Source organism: Suncus etruscus, chromosome X (assembly GCF_024139225.1).
Source record: "Suncus etruscus isolate mSunEtr1 chromosome X, mSunEtr1.pri.cur, whole genome shotgun sequence".
NCBI classification, from domain to species: domain Eukaryota; kingdom Metazoa; phylum Chordata; class Mammalia; order Eulipotyphla; family Soricidae; genus Suncus; species Suncus etruscus.
Window position 1 is genome coordinate 12,749,399 of NC_064868.1, and position 14,538 is coordinate 12,763,936.

General features: G+C 43.6%; 1 protein-coding gene across 1 annotated transcript; it reads left to right on the forward strand.

Annotated features, from left to right (window-relative positions):
* The first annotated feature begins 306 nt into the window (after nt 1-306).
* On the forward strand, nt 307-12,616 carry GEMIN8 (gem nuclear organelle associated protein 8). The gene is made up of 3 exons (XM_049767110.1): nt 307-454; nt 1,009-1,489; nt 12,331-12,616. The coding sequence occupies exons 1-3, from the start codon at nt 308-310 to the stop codon at nt 12,588-12,590; spliced, it is 888 nt and encodes a 295-aa protein (XP_049623067.1). The 5' UTR covers nt 307; the 3' UTR covers nt 12,591-12,616.
* Nucleotides 12,617-14,538: the final 1,922 nt, after the last annotated feature.

Genomic DNA, 14,538 nt, shown 5'->3' on the forward strand with positions numbered 1-14,538 from the left:
GCTGCTTACAGTGCCCTGCACAAACAGGCTGGAGATGGAACATTTTCAAGCCTCTTAGGCAATGACCCAACCCCAGTACTGTGGGTTCAGGGCTCCCAAGTCATGGCTCCACTTGTTCTGCCCTATATGTTTTGTTATTTCTTTATGCTAATGGAACACTGCCTGCACGAGGCCTTTTCCACACATTGCTCTCCATCAGGAAGCAAATACTTGAAAAAGGAGCCCCAAGTCCTGGGAGGCAGTCTCTGGCCCCAAGAGGCACTTATGTTTTTCAGAGCACCCCTCGACCATAAAGGGTGACAGGGTCATGCAAGAAGATGGGCCGGGAGAGGAGGATGAGAAAGGCGTGGGGAGCTGTTTGAACTATGCTCTGTGGCTCACCACATGTTGCTTCGCTTGCTTCTGTTTCAGTGTAAGTGCCTCCGGATATTGGCAGTCAAAAATGTCTTCAAAGGTAAGGCTGCAATTTTGGGAGTTTGGGTGGCCAAGTTCCCCAGAAGAGACAAACAAAATAGCACATTAGAATGGGAAAGTAGGAGAGCCCTTGGGTGCTGAGGAAACCTTAGACAGCAGATAAGTAAGGGGCGAAAGGGGGCCCTGACCCTTGGTCCAGGGGATTCTAGGGTGGAGGGTAGTGGGCACCCCATCCCTTATCCATGTGCTTTTGGAAAGCTTTCTAACTTGCCACCTGTTGTTTGACTGTCATGGGAAGAAAGGGCCCAGAAAATGACCCCAGCACCTTATTTTTCCTTCAGCTTATCCAAAACTGATGGTCACTTTCCCCTTCAGCACCCTTGTTGCTGGCCCTTATTGTCAACTTCACAGTCCTCCAGACCCAGGGTGTAATTGAGGTTCCTGTGGGAGGGACCTGCCCTCTAACCTCTAGGCCTTAATGCCTCCTAAAGTAAAGGTGGGTTTTTTGAGTTCCCCAGGCTCACATGTGGGGTAGTTGGATTCACTGGGGGGACCTGGGCACTGACCTTCACCCCCATCTCCCTCGTTTTGCAGGTCGACTCTCCAGCCCTCAGCCAGCAGTGGGCCTCACACCCTGCCTATACACGGTATTGGCAACATTACCACCAGGCCATGGCCTGGATGCACAGCCACCAGCCGGCCTACTGGAAGGCTGTAGAGGCTTGCCAGGGTACTGTGTGTCATGCGCCTCCCAATGACACATCCCAGACACCAGGCACTGAGGATGGGGACCTGTCTCTGCACTTTGGGTGCCCCAAGGAGCCCTATGACCCTCAGCATGGTTATTCCCCATGCCCATGGGGAGAGCAGCCCCTGCCCCATTACCAGGCCCTGTTGGAGCATATGTTGCCATCATCATCATCATCATTATCATTATCATCGTCATCATCTTTGTCATCATCATGGTTGTCATCATCTGACTCTGAGGAGCTGGAATGTGATATCAGCAACATGGAAATCACTCAGGAGCTCCGGGACTACTTTGCACAGACTGAGAAGCACCAAGAGGAACGAAGTAAGTATGTCCAGCCATCTCCCCCTCTGCACTCTGCTTTCTCTCTCAGTGTCTTCCCTGGCAGAGTTTTTTTCCTAGCTCTAGCACTGGATACTCACTGGGCTCACACTGGACTCCAAACCCAGTAAACCAAGAGGAGGTCGGGGGAGTAGCATCACAACCAGGCTCCTTTAGATCTCGAACCTGATTTTGGCCCAGAAGCTGGTGCTTCTGCTCACTGCACCATTTAGTGTTTATCCGCTGCTCCATCAACCCCTTTCCCAATGACAGATGAGCGTCATGAGGTAACAGGCTATGTCACAGTGAGCACTCAAAGCCAGCTCAAATAAGGGCAAGTTTTCTACTACAAAGGATGATAGATCCAGGGACAGATCTATAACAGTAGGGTGCTTGCCTTTCCTGTAGCCAACCCAAGTTCAATCTCTGGCACCCATCCTCTGAGTGAGTTCTACTGGGGTGATTTCTGAACGGAACCAGGAGTAAGATCTGAATGCTGTGGATATATGGCCTCAAAACTCAAAGTTGCTAGAACCTGAAAGTACTGTTGCTAACTCAATGGCATATGCATGCTCCGTGCTCTTCCTACTGCATGTTATGTGCCCTTCCCCCTACCCCACCCCCGTGCTTCCTGGAGAAATCAGCCTGATGAGACAGGTCAACCATACCTTGATACTGTGTCTTGGGTCTAGGGAATTGGGATAATGGTCATACTTTACAGCAGAATGTAGGAATTGTCATTTTTGTGATTTCTTTTCCTTTCTTTCATTTTTTGGGGGACTACACCTGGCTCTGTGCTCAGAGATTGCTCTTGGCAATACTCGGGGGACCATATGGATTGCCAGAAATAGAATCCTGGTCAACTGCCTGCAGGGCAACTGTCCATTGTGCTATTGTTCTGGTCCCCCATTTTTTATTTTCTACTAGGTTGCTACATGATCTCAAATTGCTTTTTTTCTTATTAGCTTGCTACAAAGATCTCAGATATACTGGGGTGTTGGTGCTCTCCTTACTATAAAATTCACCAGTTATTTTACATAATTCTTAAAGACACATACATGTTTTTCTCTATTATAACCAGTGGTTTTTGGTGGGTTTTTTTTTTCAGTTTGGTTTATGGGTCACACCCACTGTTGCCCAGGAACCACTCCTAGTAAGCTCGGAAAAGAGGTGGGCCATGTAGGGTGCCAGGGATTTAACCCAGGTTGGACTCAATCAAGGCAAACATCCTACCCACTGTACTATTGCACCAGTCTCTCTGTGGGCTAGTGGTTAGTCTCAACATTTCTTTTATTGAGATCTAATGATATATCTTACTTAGAATTTTTCACTGAACATGGGCCGGTTTCATTTTTAATTTGAATCATCTGAATTTTCCCATGTATTGATTCTCCGCTAAATGTCAGGAACTGTGCAATGGACTTGGTACAAAATATGATCCTCTTTAACACTTTGCCTGAGATTTTTAGCCAAACTTCCTATCCTGTTGTTGTTTTTTGGTCTATTTTTTGAGGTACCAGTTGCCTTTAATCATATTAGACAGTATCTCCAAGCAATTCTAACTTTTTATTGATTGATATTATATGGTTTACAGTGCTATTAATAGTGGTTTCTTGTGCACATAATTCCAACATCACACTCATCACCAGTGTACACATTTCCCTCTACCAAAGACCTCAAGATCCTTCCTTCTCAAACCTCTACTCCTTCAGCCCAATTATGTGGGTCAATTATTCTATTATGTTGCCTTTGGCCCTTTGTAGCCACCTTGTCGTTCATCTTTAAGTACCACATATGAGGAATAAGAAATGGCTGACTGTGGGGACTGCCAGGTGAAGTGCTGATTGTATAAACTGCGGAGTCTTTGCCCTGCTGTGCTTCTCTCAGAAAACTGAGGACCTGAAGGGAGCCCTGTCCTGTGCTTCTCTGTCTTTTCTGAATTCTTGAAGCTCTCCTCAGAGCCCTGGGAAGCGAACCCCCAAAAAAATGCATTCTGAAACTGCCCAGTAAACGAGCGAGTGAGTAATAAATGGCTGACTGTGGGGTCTGGCAGGTGAAGTGCTGATTGCTTCACCTGCGGAATCTCCGCCCTGCTGTGCTTCTTCAGAGGAAACTGAGGACCTGAAGGGAGCCCTGTCCTGTGCTTCTCTGTCTTTTCTGAATTCTTGAAGTTCTCCTCAGAGCCCTGGGAAGCGAACCCCCCAAAAAAGGCATTCTGAAGCTAACCAGCGAGCGAGTGAGTGAGTAAGAAATGGCTGAATTTACAAGCCCAGAAAGGGGAAGCCGCTGAACTCTGCTGGAACTCAGATGCCAGAATTCTGAAAGCAGCAAGATCGAAAAGAGAAATTACATGCAAGGGAACATCCTTGAGATTTACTGCAGACCTGTCACTAGAAACACTCAAGGCCAGAAGGCAGTGGTGGGACATAGTGACAAAACTCAATGAAATAAATGCTTCGCCTACAATACTGCACCCAGCAAAACTCACTTTCAGGTTGGAAGGAACTATACATGGTTTCACAGACAAACAACAGCTCATAAACTTTACAGACTCAAAACCATTCTTAAAAGAAAAACTGAACAGCCTATTTTAAGACAAGGCTGACCAACAGACACACCAAACTTTGATATAAAGATGGCACTAACTCTGAGGAAATTCCTTTCTCTCAATGTCAATGGACTAAATGCACCAGTTAAGAGACTCAGAGTGGCTAAATGGATCAAAAAACTCAATCCAACTTTCTGCTGCCTACAAGATACGTACCTGAATAGTCAGAACAAACATAGACTCAAAAGAAAAGGCTGGAGGAAAATCATCCAAGCAAACAACACCCATAAAAAAGCTGGACTGGCCATACTAATATCAGATGATGCAAACTTTATACTTAGGAAAGTTGTGAGGGACAAAGATGGACATTTTGTATTAATCAAGGGATACGTACAGCAGGAAGAAATCACTCTCCTAAACATATATGCACCAAATGAGGGGCCAGCAAAATATTTAATACAGTTGTTGACAAATCTGAAAAATAATATCAATAACAACACAATAATTGTGGGAGACCTCAACACAGCATTGTCAACACTTGACAGGTCAACCAGACTGAAACCCAACAAGAATATACTAGACCTGAAAAGAGAAATGGAAGAAAGAGCCCTAGTAGATATATACCGGACACTCCACCCCCAGAAGCCCGGATACACATTCTTCTCTAATGAACATGGGACATTCACCAGGGTAGACTACATGCTAGCACATAAAACATACCTCCATAATATCAAGAGGATAGAAATTTTGCAGGCTACCTTCGCTGACCACAAGGCCCTGAAATTATATGTGAACTACAAAGGGACACAGAAGAAAAACTTTAATACCTGGAAGTTAAACAGCCTAATACTGAATAACCAGTGGGACCAAGATGAAATTAAAGAGGAAATCAAAACCTTCCTAGAAACAAATGACAATGGAGACACAAACTATCAGAACCTATGGGACACAGCAAAAGCGGTACTGAGAGGAAAATTTATAGCTTTGCAAGCACACATCAGGAAAGAAGAGGCATACCTGAATAGCTTAATGACGCAGCTCATAGAATTGGAAAATACTCATCAAAGGGACCCAAAAATAGGGAGACAGAAGGAAATAACAAAGCTGAGAGCAGAAATCCATGTAGTGGAAACCCAAAAAACAATCCAAAAGATCAACGAAAGAAGAAGTTGGTTCTTTGAAAAAATAAACAAGATTGATAGACCACTGGCAAAACTAACAAAGAAAGAGAGAGAGAAACTTGATAAATCATATTAGGAATGAAAAAGGAGAAATCACTACTGATATGGTAGCAATCCAAAGGGTAATCAGAAACTACTTTGAGAAACTCTGTGCCACTAAAAATGAAAACCTGGAAGAAATGGATAAATTCCTGGACTCTTATAATCTTCCATGGTGGAATGAAGAAGATGTAGCATATCTAAACACACCCATCACTATTGAGGGAATTAAGACAGTAATCAAATGTTTGCCCAAAAACAAAAGCCCAGGCCCAGATGGACTCACTAATGAATTCTTTCAAACCTTTCAAGAGGAACTTCTACTAATCCTGGCAAGACTCTTTCATGAAATTGAAAAAAAAGGAACAATTCCAAATAGCTTTTATGAAACCAACATCACCTTGATACCTAAACCAGACAGAGATGCTACCAAAAAAGAAAATTACAGACCAATATCGCTGATGAATACAGATGCAAAGATCCTCAACAAAATCCTGGCAAATAGAATTCAATGCCTCATTAAGAAAATCATCCACTACAATCAAGTAGATTTAATCCCAGGAATGCAAGGATGGTTTAACATCTGTAAATCTATCAACATAATACACAACATCAACAACAGGAAAAATAGAAACCACGTGATCATATCAATAGACGCAGAGAAAGCATTTGATAAGGTCCAACACCCATTCTTGATCAAAACTCTCAGCAAGATGGGAATGGAAGGAACCTTTCTCAATATAGTTAAGGCCATCTACCACAAGCCAGTGGCAAATATTGTCCTCAATGGAGAAAATTTGAACGCCTTTCCTCTAAATTCTGGCACAGGACAATGCTGTCCTCTCTCACCTCTCCTATTCAACATAGCACTGGAAGTACTTGCTATAGTGATTAGGCAGAAAAAGATATCAAGGGAATCAAGATAGGAAAGGAAGAAGTCAAGCTCTCGCTGTTTGCAGATGACATGATACTCTACCTAGAAAACCCTCTCTACGAAAAAGCTTCTAGAAACAATAGACTCATATAGCAAGGTGGTAGGCTACAAAATTAACACACAAAAATGAATGGCCTTTATATACACCAATAGTAATAAGGAAGAAATAGACGTTAAGAAAACAACCCTATTCACAATAGTGTCACACAAACTCAAATATCTTGTAATCAACTTGACTAAAAATGTGAAGGACCTATACAAAGAAAACTATAAAACTCTGCTCCAAGAAATAAGAGAGGACATGCGGAAATTGAAGCACATACCCTGCTCATGGATTGGCAGGATTAACATAATTAAAATGGCAATACTCCCCAAAGCATTGTACAGATTTAATGCAATCCCTCTAAAGATACCCATGACATTCTTCAAAGAATAGGATCAGGCACTTTTGAAATTCGTTTGGAACAATAAACACCCTAGAATAGCTAAAGCAATCATTGGGAAAGAGAATTTGGGAGGAATTACTTTCCCCAACTTTAAACTGTACTACAAAGCAATAGTTATCAAAACAGCGTGGTATTGGAATAAAGACAGGCCCTCAGATCAGTGGAATAGGCTTGAATACTCAGGGAATGTTCCCCAGACATACAATCACCTAATGTTTGATAAAGGAGCAAGAAATCGTAAATGCAAAAAAAAAAGGGGGGGGCCGGGTGGTGGTGCTAAAGGTAAGGTGCCTGCCTTGCCTGCGCTAGCCTTGGACAGACCGCGGTTCGATCCCCCGGTGTCCCATATGGTCCCCCAAGCCAGGAGCAACTTCTGAGCATATAGCCAGGAGTAACCCCTGAGCATTACCGGGTGTGGCCCAAAAATCAAAAAAAAAAAAAAACAAAGAAATCATAAATGGAGCGAAGAAAGCCTCTTCAACAATTGGTGTTGGCACAACTGGCTAGCCACTTGCAAAAAACTGAACTTAGACCCCCAGCTAACATCATGTACGAAGGTTAAATCCAAATGGATGAAAGACCTTGATATCAGACACAAAACCATAAGATATATAGAGCAACACAGGCAAAACACTCCAGGACATTGAGACTACAGGCATCTTCAAGGAGGAAACTGCACTCTCCAAGCAAGTGAAAGCAGAGATTAACAGATGGGAATATATTAAACTGAGAAGCTTCTGCACCTCAAAAGAAATAGAGCCCAGGATACAAGAGCCCCCCACTGAGTGGGAGAAATTATTCACCCAATGCCCATCAGATAAGGGGCTAATCTCCAAAATATACAAGGCACTGACAGAACTTTTCAAGAAAAAATTCATCTAATCCCATCCAAAAATGGGGAGAAGAAATGGACAGACACTTTGACAAAGAAGAAATACAAATGCCCAAAAGACACATGAAAAAATGCTCCACATCACTAATCATCAGGGAGATGCAAATCAAAACAACGATGAGATACCACCTCACACCACAGAGAATGGCACACATCACAAAGAATGAGAATAAACAATGTTGGCGGGGATGTGGAGAGAAAGGAACGCTTATCCACTGTTGGTGGGAATGCCGTCTAGTTCAACCTTTATGGAAAGCAATATGGAGATTCCTCCATAAACTGGAAATCGAGCTCCCATACGATTCAGCTATACCACTCCTAGGAATATACCCTAGGAACACAAAAATATAATACAAAAACTCCTTCCTTACACCTATATTCATTGCAGCACTATTTACCATAGCGAGACTCTGGAAACAACCAAGATGCCCTTCAACAGACAAATGGCTAAAGAAACTGTGGTACATATACACAATGGAATATTATGCAGCTGTCAGGAGAGATGAAGTCATAAAATTTTCCTATACATGGATGTACATGGAATCTATTATGCTGAGTGAAATAAGTCAGAGAGAGAGAGAAAAACGCAGAATAGTCTCACTCATCTATGGGTTTTAAGAAAATTGAAAGACATTCTTGCAATATTAATTTTCAGACACAAAAGAGAAAAGAGCTGGAAGTTACAGCTCACCTCAGGAAGCTCACGACAAGGAGTGATGAGTTTAGTTAAAGAAATAACTACATTTTGAACTGTCCTAATAATGAGAATGTATGAGGGAAATGGAGAGCCTGTTTAGAGTACAGGCGGGGGTCGTGTGGGGAGGAGGGAGATTTGGGACATTGGAGAAGGGAATGTTGCACTGGTGATGGGTGGTGTTCTTTACATGACTGAAACCCAAACACAATCATGTATGTAATAAAGTTGTTTAAATTAAAAATTTTAAGAAAAGTACCACATATGAAAGATATCATTCTGGATTTGTCCCTTTTCCTGCATATTGACTTTGCTCAGCAGGATATCAAATTTTTTTGCATAATTTTTGTTCTTTCTTAGAGCTGCATTGTGTACATATAGCACAACTTTGTGATCCATAGTTGGGTCCATAGTTGTGGTCCATAGTTGGTGTTTCAATTGTTTCCATATTTTGACTATTATACTAAGTGCAGTGATGAACATTGGTGGGTATAGATACTTTTGAACAAATGTTTCTGTGGTTTTGGTATAGACGACCAGAAATGTTATCGCTGGGTCATACTGGGAGTTCTATTCCTAATTTTGGATAGAGTTCCATATTGTAAAATAGTACTTTCTGTTATATGCAGTATGCATTTCTTTTTGTTTTTAAGAAAACATTTTATGGGGCCAGAGAGATAGTACACTGGGTAGAACATTTGCTATACATGTGGCCCAGGTTTGATCCCCAGCATCCTATATGGTCTTCTAAGCCCACCAGGAGTGATTGCTGAGTACAGAGCCAGGAGTAACCCCTGAACACTGCTAGATTTGGCCCCAAAGCAAAAACAAAACCTTTTACTATAGTAACATGGTTATCATAGCCTTGACATTTTTTATTTTGATGTACAAAATCAACAGCATGCCCAAGACCCTCTACTACTGTGCTTATTTTACTTCTTTTTTTTTTTTTTTTGGTTTTTGGGCCACACCCGGCCGGTGCTCAGAGGTTTCTCCTGGCTGTCTCCTCAGAAATAGCTCCTGGCGGGCACGGGGGACCATATGGGACACCGGGATTTGAACCAACCACCTTTGGTCCTGGATCGGCTGCTTGCAAGGCAAACGCCGCTGTGCTATCTCTCCGGGCCGCTTATTTTACTTCTAATTCACTTCCTTCTCCCTGTCTCCCAGAGTATCTTTCTTTGACCTCTTGAAATGTTTTTTCCCAAAAAAATACATATAACTATCTATTTAATTTAAAAATTTAGCCCGGTGGCCCAGTGCTATAGCATAGTGGTTAGGGTATTAGTCTTGCACATGATTGACCAGGGTTCAATCGTTAGTATAGTATCCCTTATGATCCCCCAAGCACCACCAGGAATGACCCCTGAGAAAAGAACCTGGAGTGATCCCTGAGCACCGAGTGTGACCCAAGCACCAAAAATAATATTAAATAATTTAATAATTAAATATTAACTAATAAATATTAAAAACTAAAAGTTTAGCCCAAACGAGAGAGTACCTGCTGGCATTTGTTTAAAACACTTTTATAATTTTTGAAAAGGGAAAATCCTGCAGATTTGCATCTGTTGCTTTTAGCAGAAGGTAGGAAAACATGCTTTTCCTGTCAGGGTAATTCTTTTACAATGGAAGCTATAATTATGGAGGAGGTTGTTTGGAGCTGTCAGCTAAGTTCAAATATATCTAACCTGATCATTCAATAAAAAAGAGATATGAATGAGGTAGAAGTAAATTAATGAAATGTATAAGCAAAGTTTAAGCCACTGAATCAGGCCTCTAGATGAGCTGTTCAAATTAACTGGTCAGTTCAAATTCCACATAAACAAGCAATTAAGGAATGGGGCTAGAGAGATAGCTCAATAGGTAGGGTCCTTGCTTGCATGTAGTCTGCCCAAGTTTGATCTCCAACACCCCTTATAGTGCCCACAACCTCACTGAGTGTAGCCCTGGAGGTCCCTGAGACCCACCAAGGAGGCTATCTCATGCTGCTGGCCCCCAGCAGCCCTTGTGCCTCTTGCCTTCACATTGAACACAGGCCAAATGGCCAAGAATCAGAGGGAGGAGCCCCCAAATCTTTTAAGAACTACTCGTAAGGCCCAACTGAGAATAGGAGTGCTTTGGATGTTGTTATAGGGCACTATTTCGTAGTGGGCTTCTTTTCTCTCTTCAAAGCGCCAATGATAACATCAATGTCAGAGTTCTGTCCTGAAGCTTCAAAGACAGTGTTTTCTTTTATATCTTTGGGGGAAATGTTTACTGTTTATTAGGGAAAGGCTCCACATTTCACTATAAAGAATTACCCATGGGACTTTAAAAGTTCTTTACCGAAAAACTTGGATGGAAGACACTCCCTTCCCTCCCTGAAATAAATATTGTCACTCATCCAGTGCTTGAGCCAGATATTTTGATTTGTTTTTTTTGTTTTTTGATTTGATTTGGCTTTGGGGCCACACCTGGTGGTGCTCAGGGGTTATGCCTAATTCATGGCAGGCTTGAGAGTCCATATGGGATGCTGGGAAGTGAACCCAGGTCAGCAAGAGCCTTACCTGCTGGCTATCGCTCCAGTCCCAGGCCAGATATTTCTTATAGCCTGTTTAGAGAGTAGCTGTTGGGTCAAAATGCTAACAAAATCTCCAAGAGCTTAAGCCTGGCTGGGAAAAGGAAACCAAATCAGCTTTACAATGAGTCCTGAGAGAACAGCCTATGTCAGTGGTCGGCAACCCGTGGATTTCTGTGTGGATACTTGCATGCAGAATATTCTCAATAAAAACTTATTGAAACTAAAAACAATGTACCATCCTATGTATTTTTGGTTTTAAAAATATGGCTCTCAAAATAAATTTCAATAGTGGTTTTGGCGAAATTTGGCTCAGTTGAAAAAAAGGTTGCCGACCACTGGCCTATGGTGTAGCCCATGGTCATTCCAGCTGATGAGGGGTGGAGGAGAACCACTAGCCAGATGGCAAAGAAGGAGAAATAAGAGGCATTCTAGGCTTGGAAGGGTGGGAGGTGACATTCATGCTAATTTGCACCAAGGCCCAGGCCTTTACATTTGTGGGGTGATTCCTTTGTGACACTGTGTCCCATGAGTAGAAAGTATGCAGTCAATTGCAGAATGAGTTTCTGAACTGTCAACTGCAAGGCCAACAGGTTCTCCCTTAGCAGCCATGGCTTACTTAGTGTGTGGGGTAACCAGAAAGAGCCGTCCTAGAGCTCAGTTCTGCCCCATGTGCTTGCTCCATGTTCTGGGCTAGGCAGGAATGCTGTCCCTAAGAAGACAGGGCCAGAGAGAAGAGGAGAGCTTGGGTAAAAGGCTGCATGGCCATGGACTTCAGGATTCCCTCTGTTGCCACGTCAGGGTTTGGGGTGAGTAAGGAAGGTCCACTGAAAACTACCCCAGTTATGCTGGCATAACCTGTGTCCCCCATGGTTGACCAGGCAGGAATGAGATGATCCCAGAGAGCCCATGCTGGAACCATTCATTTCTGCCTGGAATAGAGAGAGGCAAATTTGAGGGAGAGTCATTTTGTTCCCCGAGATGTCTGCATTGGACCAGTTGTGTGTGTGTCCTGCAGCAGCTCCATGTGACCTCCTTGAAGTTCGTCCTCTGTGGGCCATGGAAATTCTCACTATCTCCAGATTACCATTGGGATTCTCGCTCACTCCATGCCTTTGTATGATGGAAAGTGCTACTTCTTGCCCCACCAGAGTTTCTGGGAAGGTTTGCACATCTCTGCTGCTAGGAACAATAATTTTGAACAAAGTGAGCCCATTGATCCTAGCCAGCTGCATAGTGGGCAGGGAGGAAAGGATCGAAGAGGAAGACACTGAGTTTCCTGGGCCTCCCAGCATTTGGGGAGGGGTCTGGTAGAAAGATTTGATGGTTTGGGGGGAACATGATTGCTGGGGGTCTTGGACATTCCCCCTCCTTCAGAGGCCCAGGAAAGCTTCCTAATGGAGTAGACAATAACCAGCAATGTGCATCTCAATGACCCAGTGAGCCTCGAGGGAAAGCTGGTACTGAGGGGGACTTCTGGCTGCTCCTCTCACATCCCACTAGAACCCCTCCCATCTCAGCTGCCCCTCTCCTGCCTGTCCCCTTGTCTGCAGGGCTGCAGCAACAGATGGAGGAAAGGCGCCTGGAAGACTACGTCGAGGCCGACCATGACCTGTACTACAATCTACATCCGCGCTCAGTGGAGCCCCCCAGCCACAGAGTCTGGGAGCGACGCCTGGTGGAGATGAAAAGACTGTATGGGGACAGTGCCAGCAAGATACAGGCCTTAGAGGCAACCATGCAGCTGAGCTTCGACACATACTGTGACCAGAAGCAGCCCAAGTACTGGCCTGTCATTCCATTCATGTTCTGAGGGCAGCCCCTGGAAGTCCCACTGAGACCCCTAGGGTTCCAGTGTGTGCCACATCTAGGGATTGGGGGAGCTGTTTGGGCCACTTGGAAGTGAGCAGAAGGGAAATTTTCCTGCTGCTGATAATGGTCATCTCCTCTCTCTGCCCTTATAATTTTAGTTGTTAGTGTCATATCTAGTTCATTAAATGTTTTTGACAAGCCGAGCTTCCTGCCTTTTTTCTCCATCTTTCACTCCACTCAACTTTTCTCTGAGGTGTGTGTTAGTCTCCCACCAGAACTCCCTCTAGACAGCCACGACCACTGCCATCCAAGCCTGGAGAGGCCAGAGTGACCCCCCTCCTCAAAAGGACTTTAGGACATCGAGTTTGACAGGGATGCATGAAATCAGCTGAAGGCTATAGGCAAAGGTTGTGTTCCAATCGAACTCTCTTTATGGAAACAGACCAAGTCAGGTTTTTTTTTGGTGGAGGTTTGGCAGTATTCAAACCACCTTGATCTGACATTCCTGTTCCCTGGTACTACTCCAGTGCTGGGATGTCACCAAATTGGGAGGAGCCAAGAACACAAGTCCCCAAATCTCTCTTCTCCATGTCTCCTCTCCTAGAAAAGCTCTAAGTGGGTTCTGACTGTGTAGCAAAGATTGTTGTGATAACAGAATAATGTTTCTGAATTGGAAACTCAGAAAGCTGATGGAATGGTGCATTGCCCAAAGCCAGCTTCCTTGTAACAGTGATGACAGTGCCCATGCCCAGGCCAGCATGTTGCCCAAGATTAGCCCATCCATCAGAATTTAGTGGCAAGGCTCAGTATTGACATTTCCCCCCAAGAACATTGTCCCTCAGACCAGCACGCTACCTTCAGCAGCCTCACATGCTACTTTTCTCAAGCACTGTGATTTGGGCTTGGGGATTATTGACCTAAATCAGAATTCACTTCCCCAGGGTTAACACATGCCTTAACAAAAATTGCAAATCTTTATGTGTCTTTTTTCTTTTGTATTCTAAACTCACATGCCTCAATAGAAAATAGAAGAGAAGCAAACACAAATACAGAAACGGAAGCCTATAATTGCAATGGGTTCTTAGTGACTTGAAAGGAAAATATTTCTCTTGACAAAGGACTCACCCTTCTCTCAAACAGGCCACCTCCTTGGTCTTTGTGACCATGGGTAAGTCACATTTCTTAACCTGGTTTCCTGCCGCTGGTGAAGGGGAGATGGAAGGGATGAGCTCCCATATGCAGATTTAAAATTACCCTTATTTGAACCAACTAAAAAGTTTTTAGTGCCCTGGCCTGGAGTGATAGTATAGTGGGGAAGGCATTTGCCTTGCATGTGGCTGACCAGAGTTTGATCCCTGACATTTCACATGGATCTCCAAGTACTGCCAAGAGTAATTGTAATTTCTGAGCAAAGAGCCAGAAGTAACTCTGAGCACTGTTGGGTGTGGCCCAAAGACAAAATAATTATATGTGTAAGGATCTGGGTTCCATCTTCAAACAGAAATATATATAGTGGGAATATTTGAATATAAACAAAGTTAGATTTTAAAAATATGACATTTTTTAGAAAGGACCACACCCAGATGTGCTCAGGTTCACTTCGGGAAGGATTCTAAGGACCATAAGCAATGCAAGGTGGGAGGCTGCATGCTAAATAGTGTCTGGGACACAGACTAGCTTTCCATCTGGCACCCTTGGCTATCTCTGAAGGCCATTTGACAAGCACTCCTGCCCAGCTCAATGCAAATTTCTGTCAATGTGGTCCCATACACTGTCTACTTCTATTTCTATTAATTACTTATGTTTTGGTTGGGAGCCAACCCTGACATTGTTCAGTTCTTCCTCCTGTCTCTGAGCTCAGGGATCATGCCTGACAGTGCTCAATGGACCATTGCAGGACCAGAGATGGAACCGGAGATAGAACCAGGTTTGACCACGTACAAGGCAAG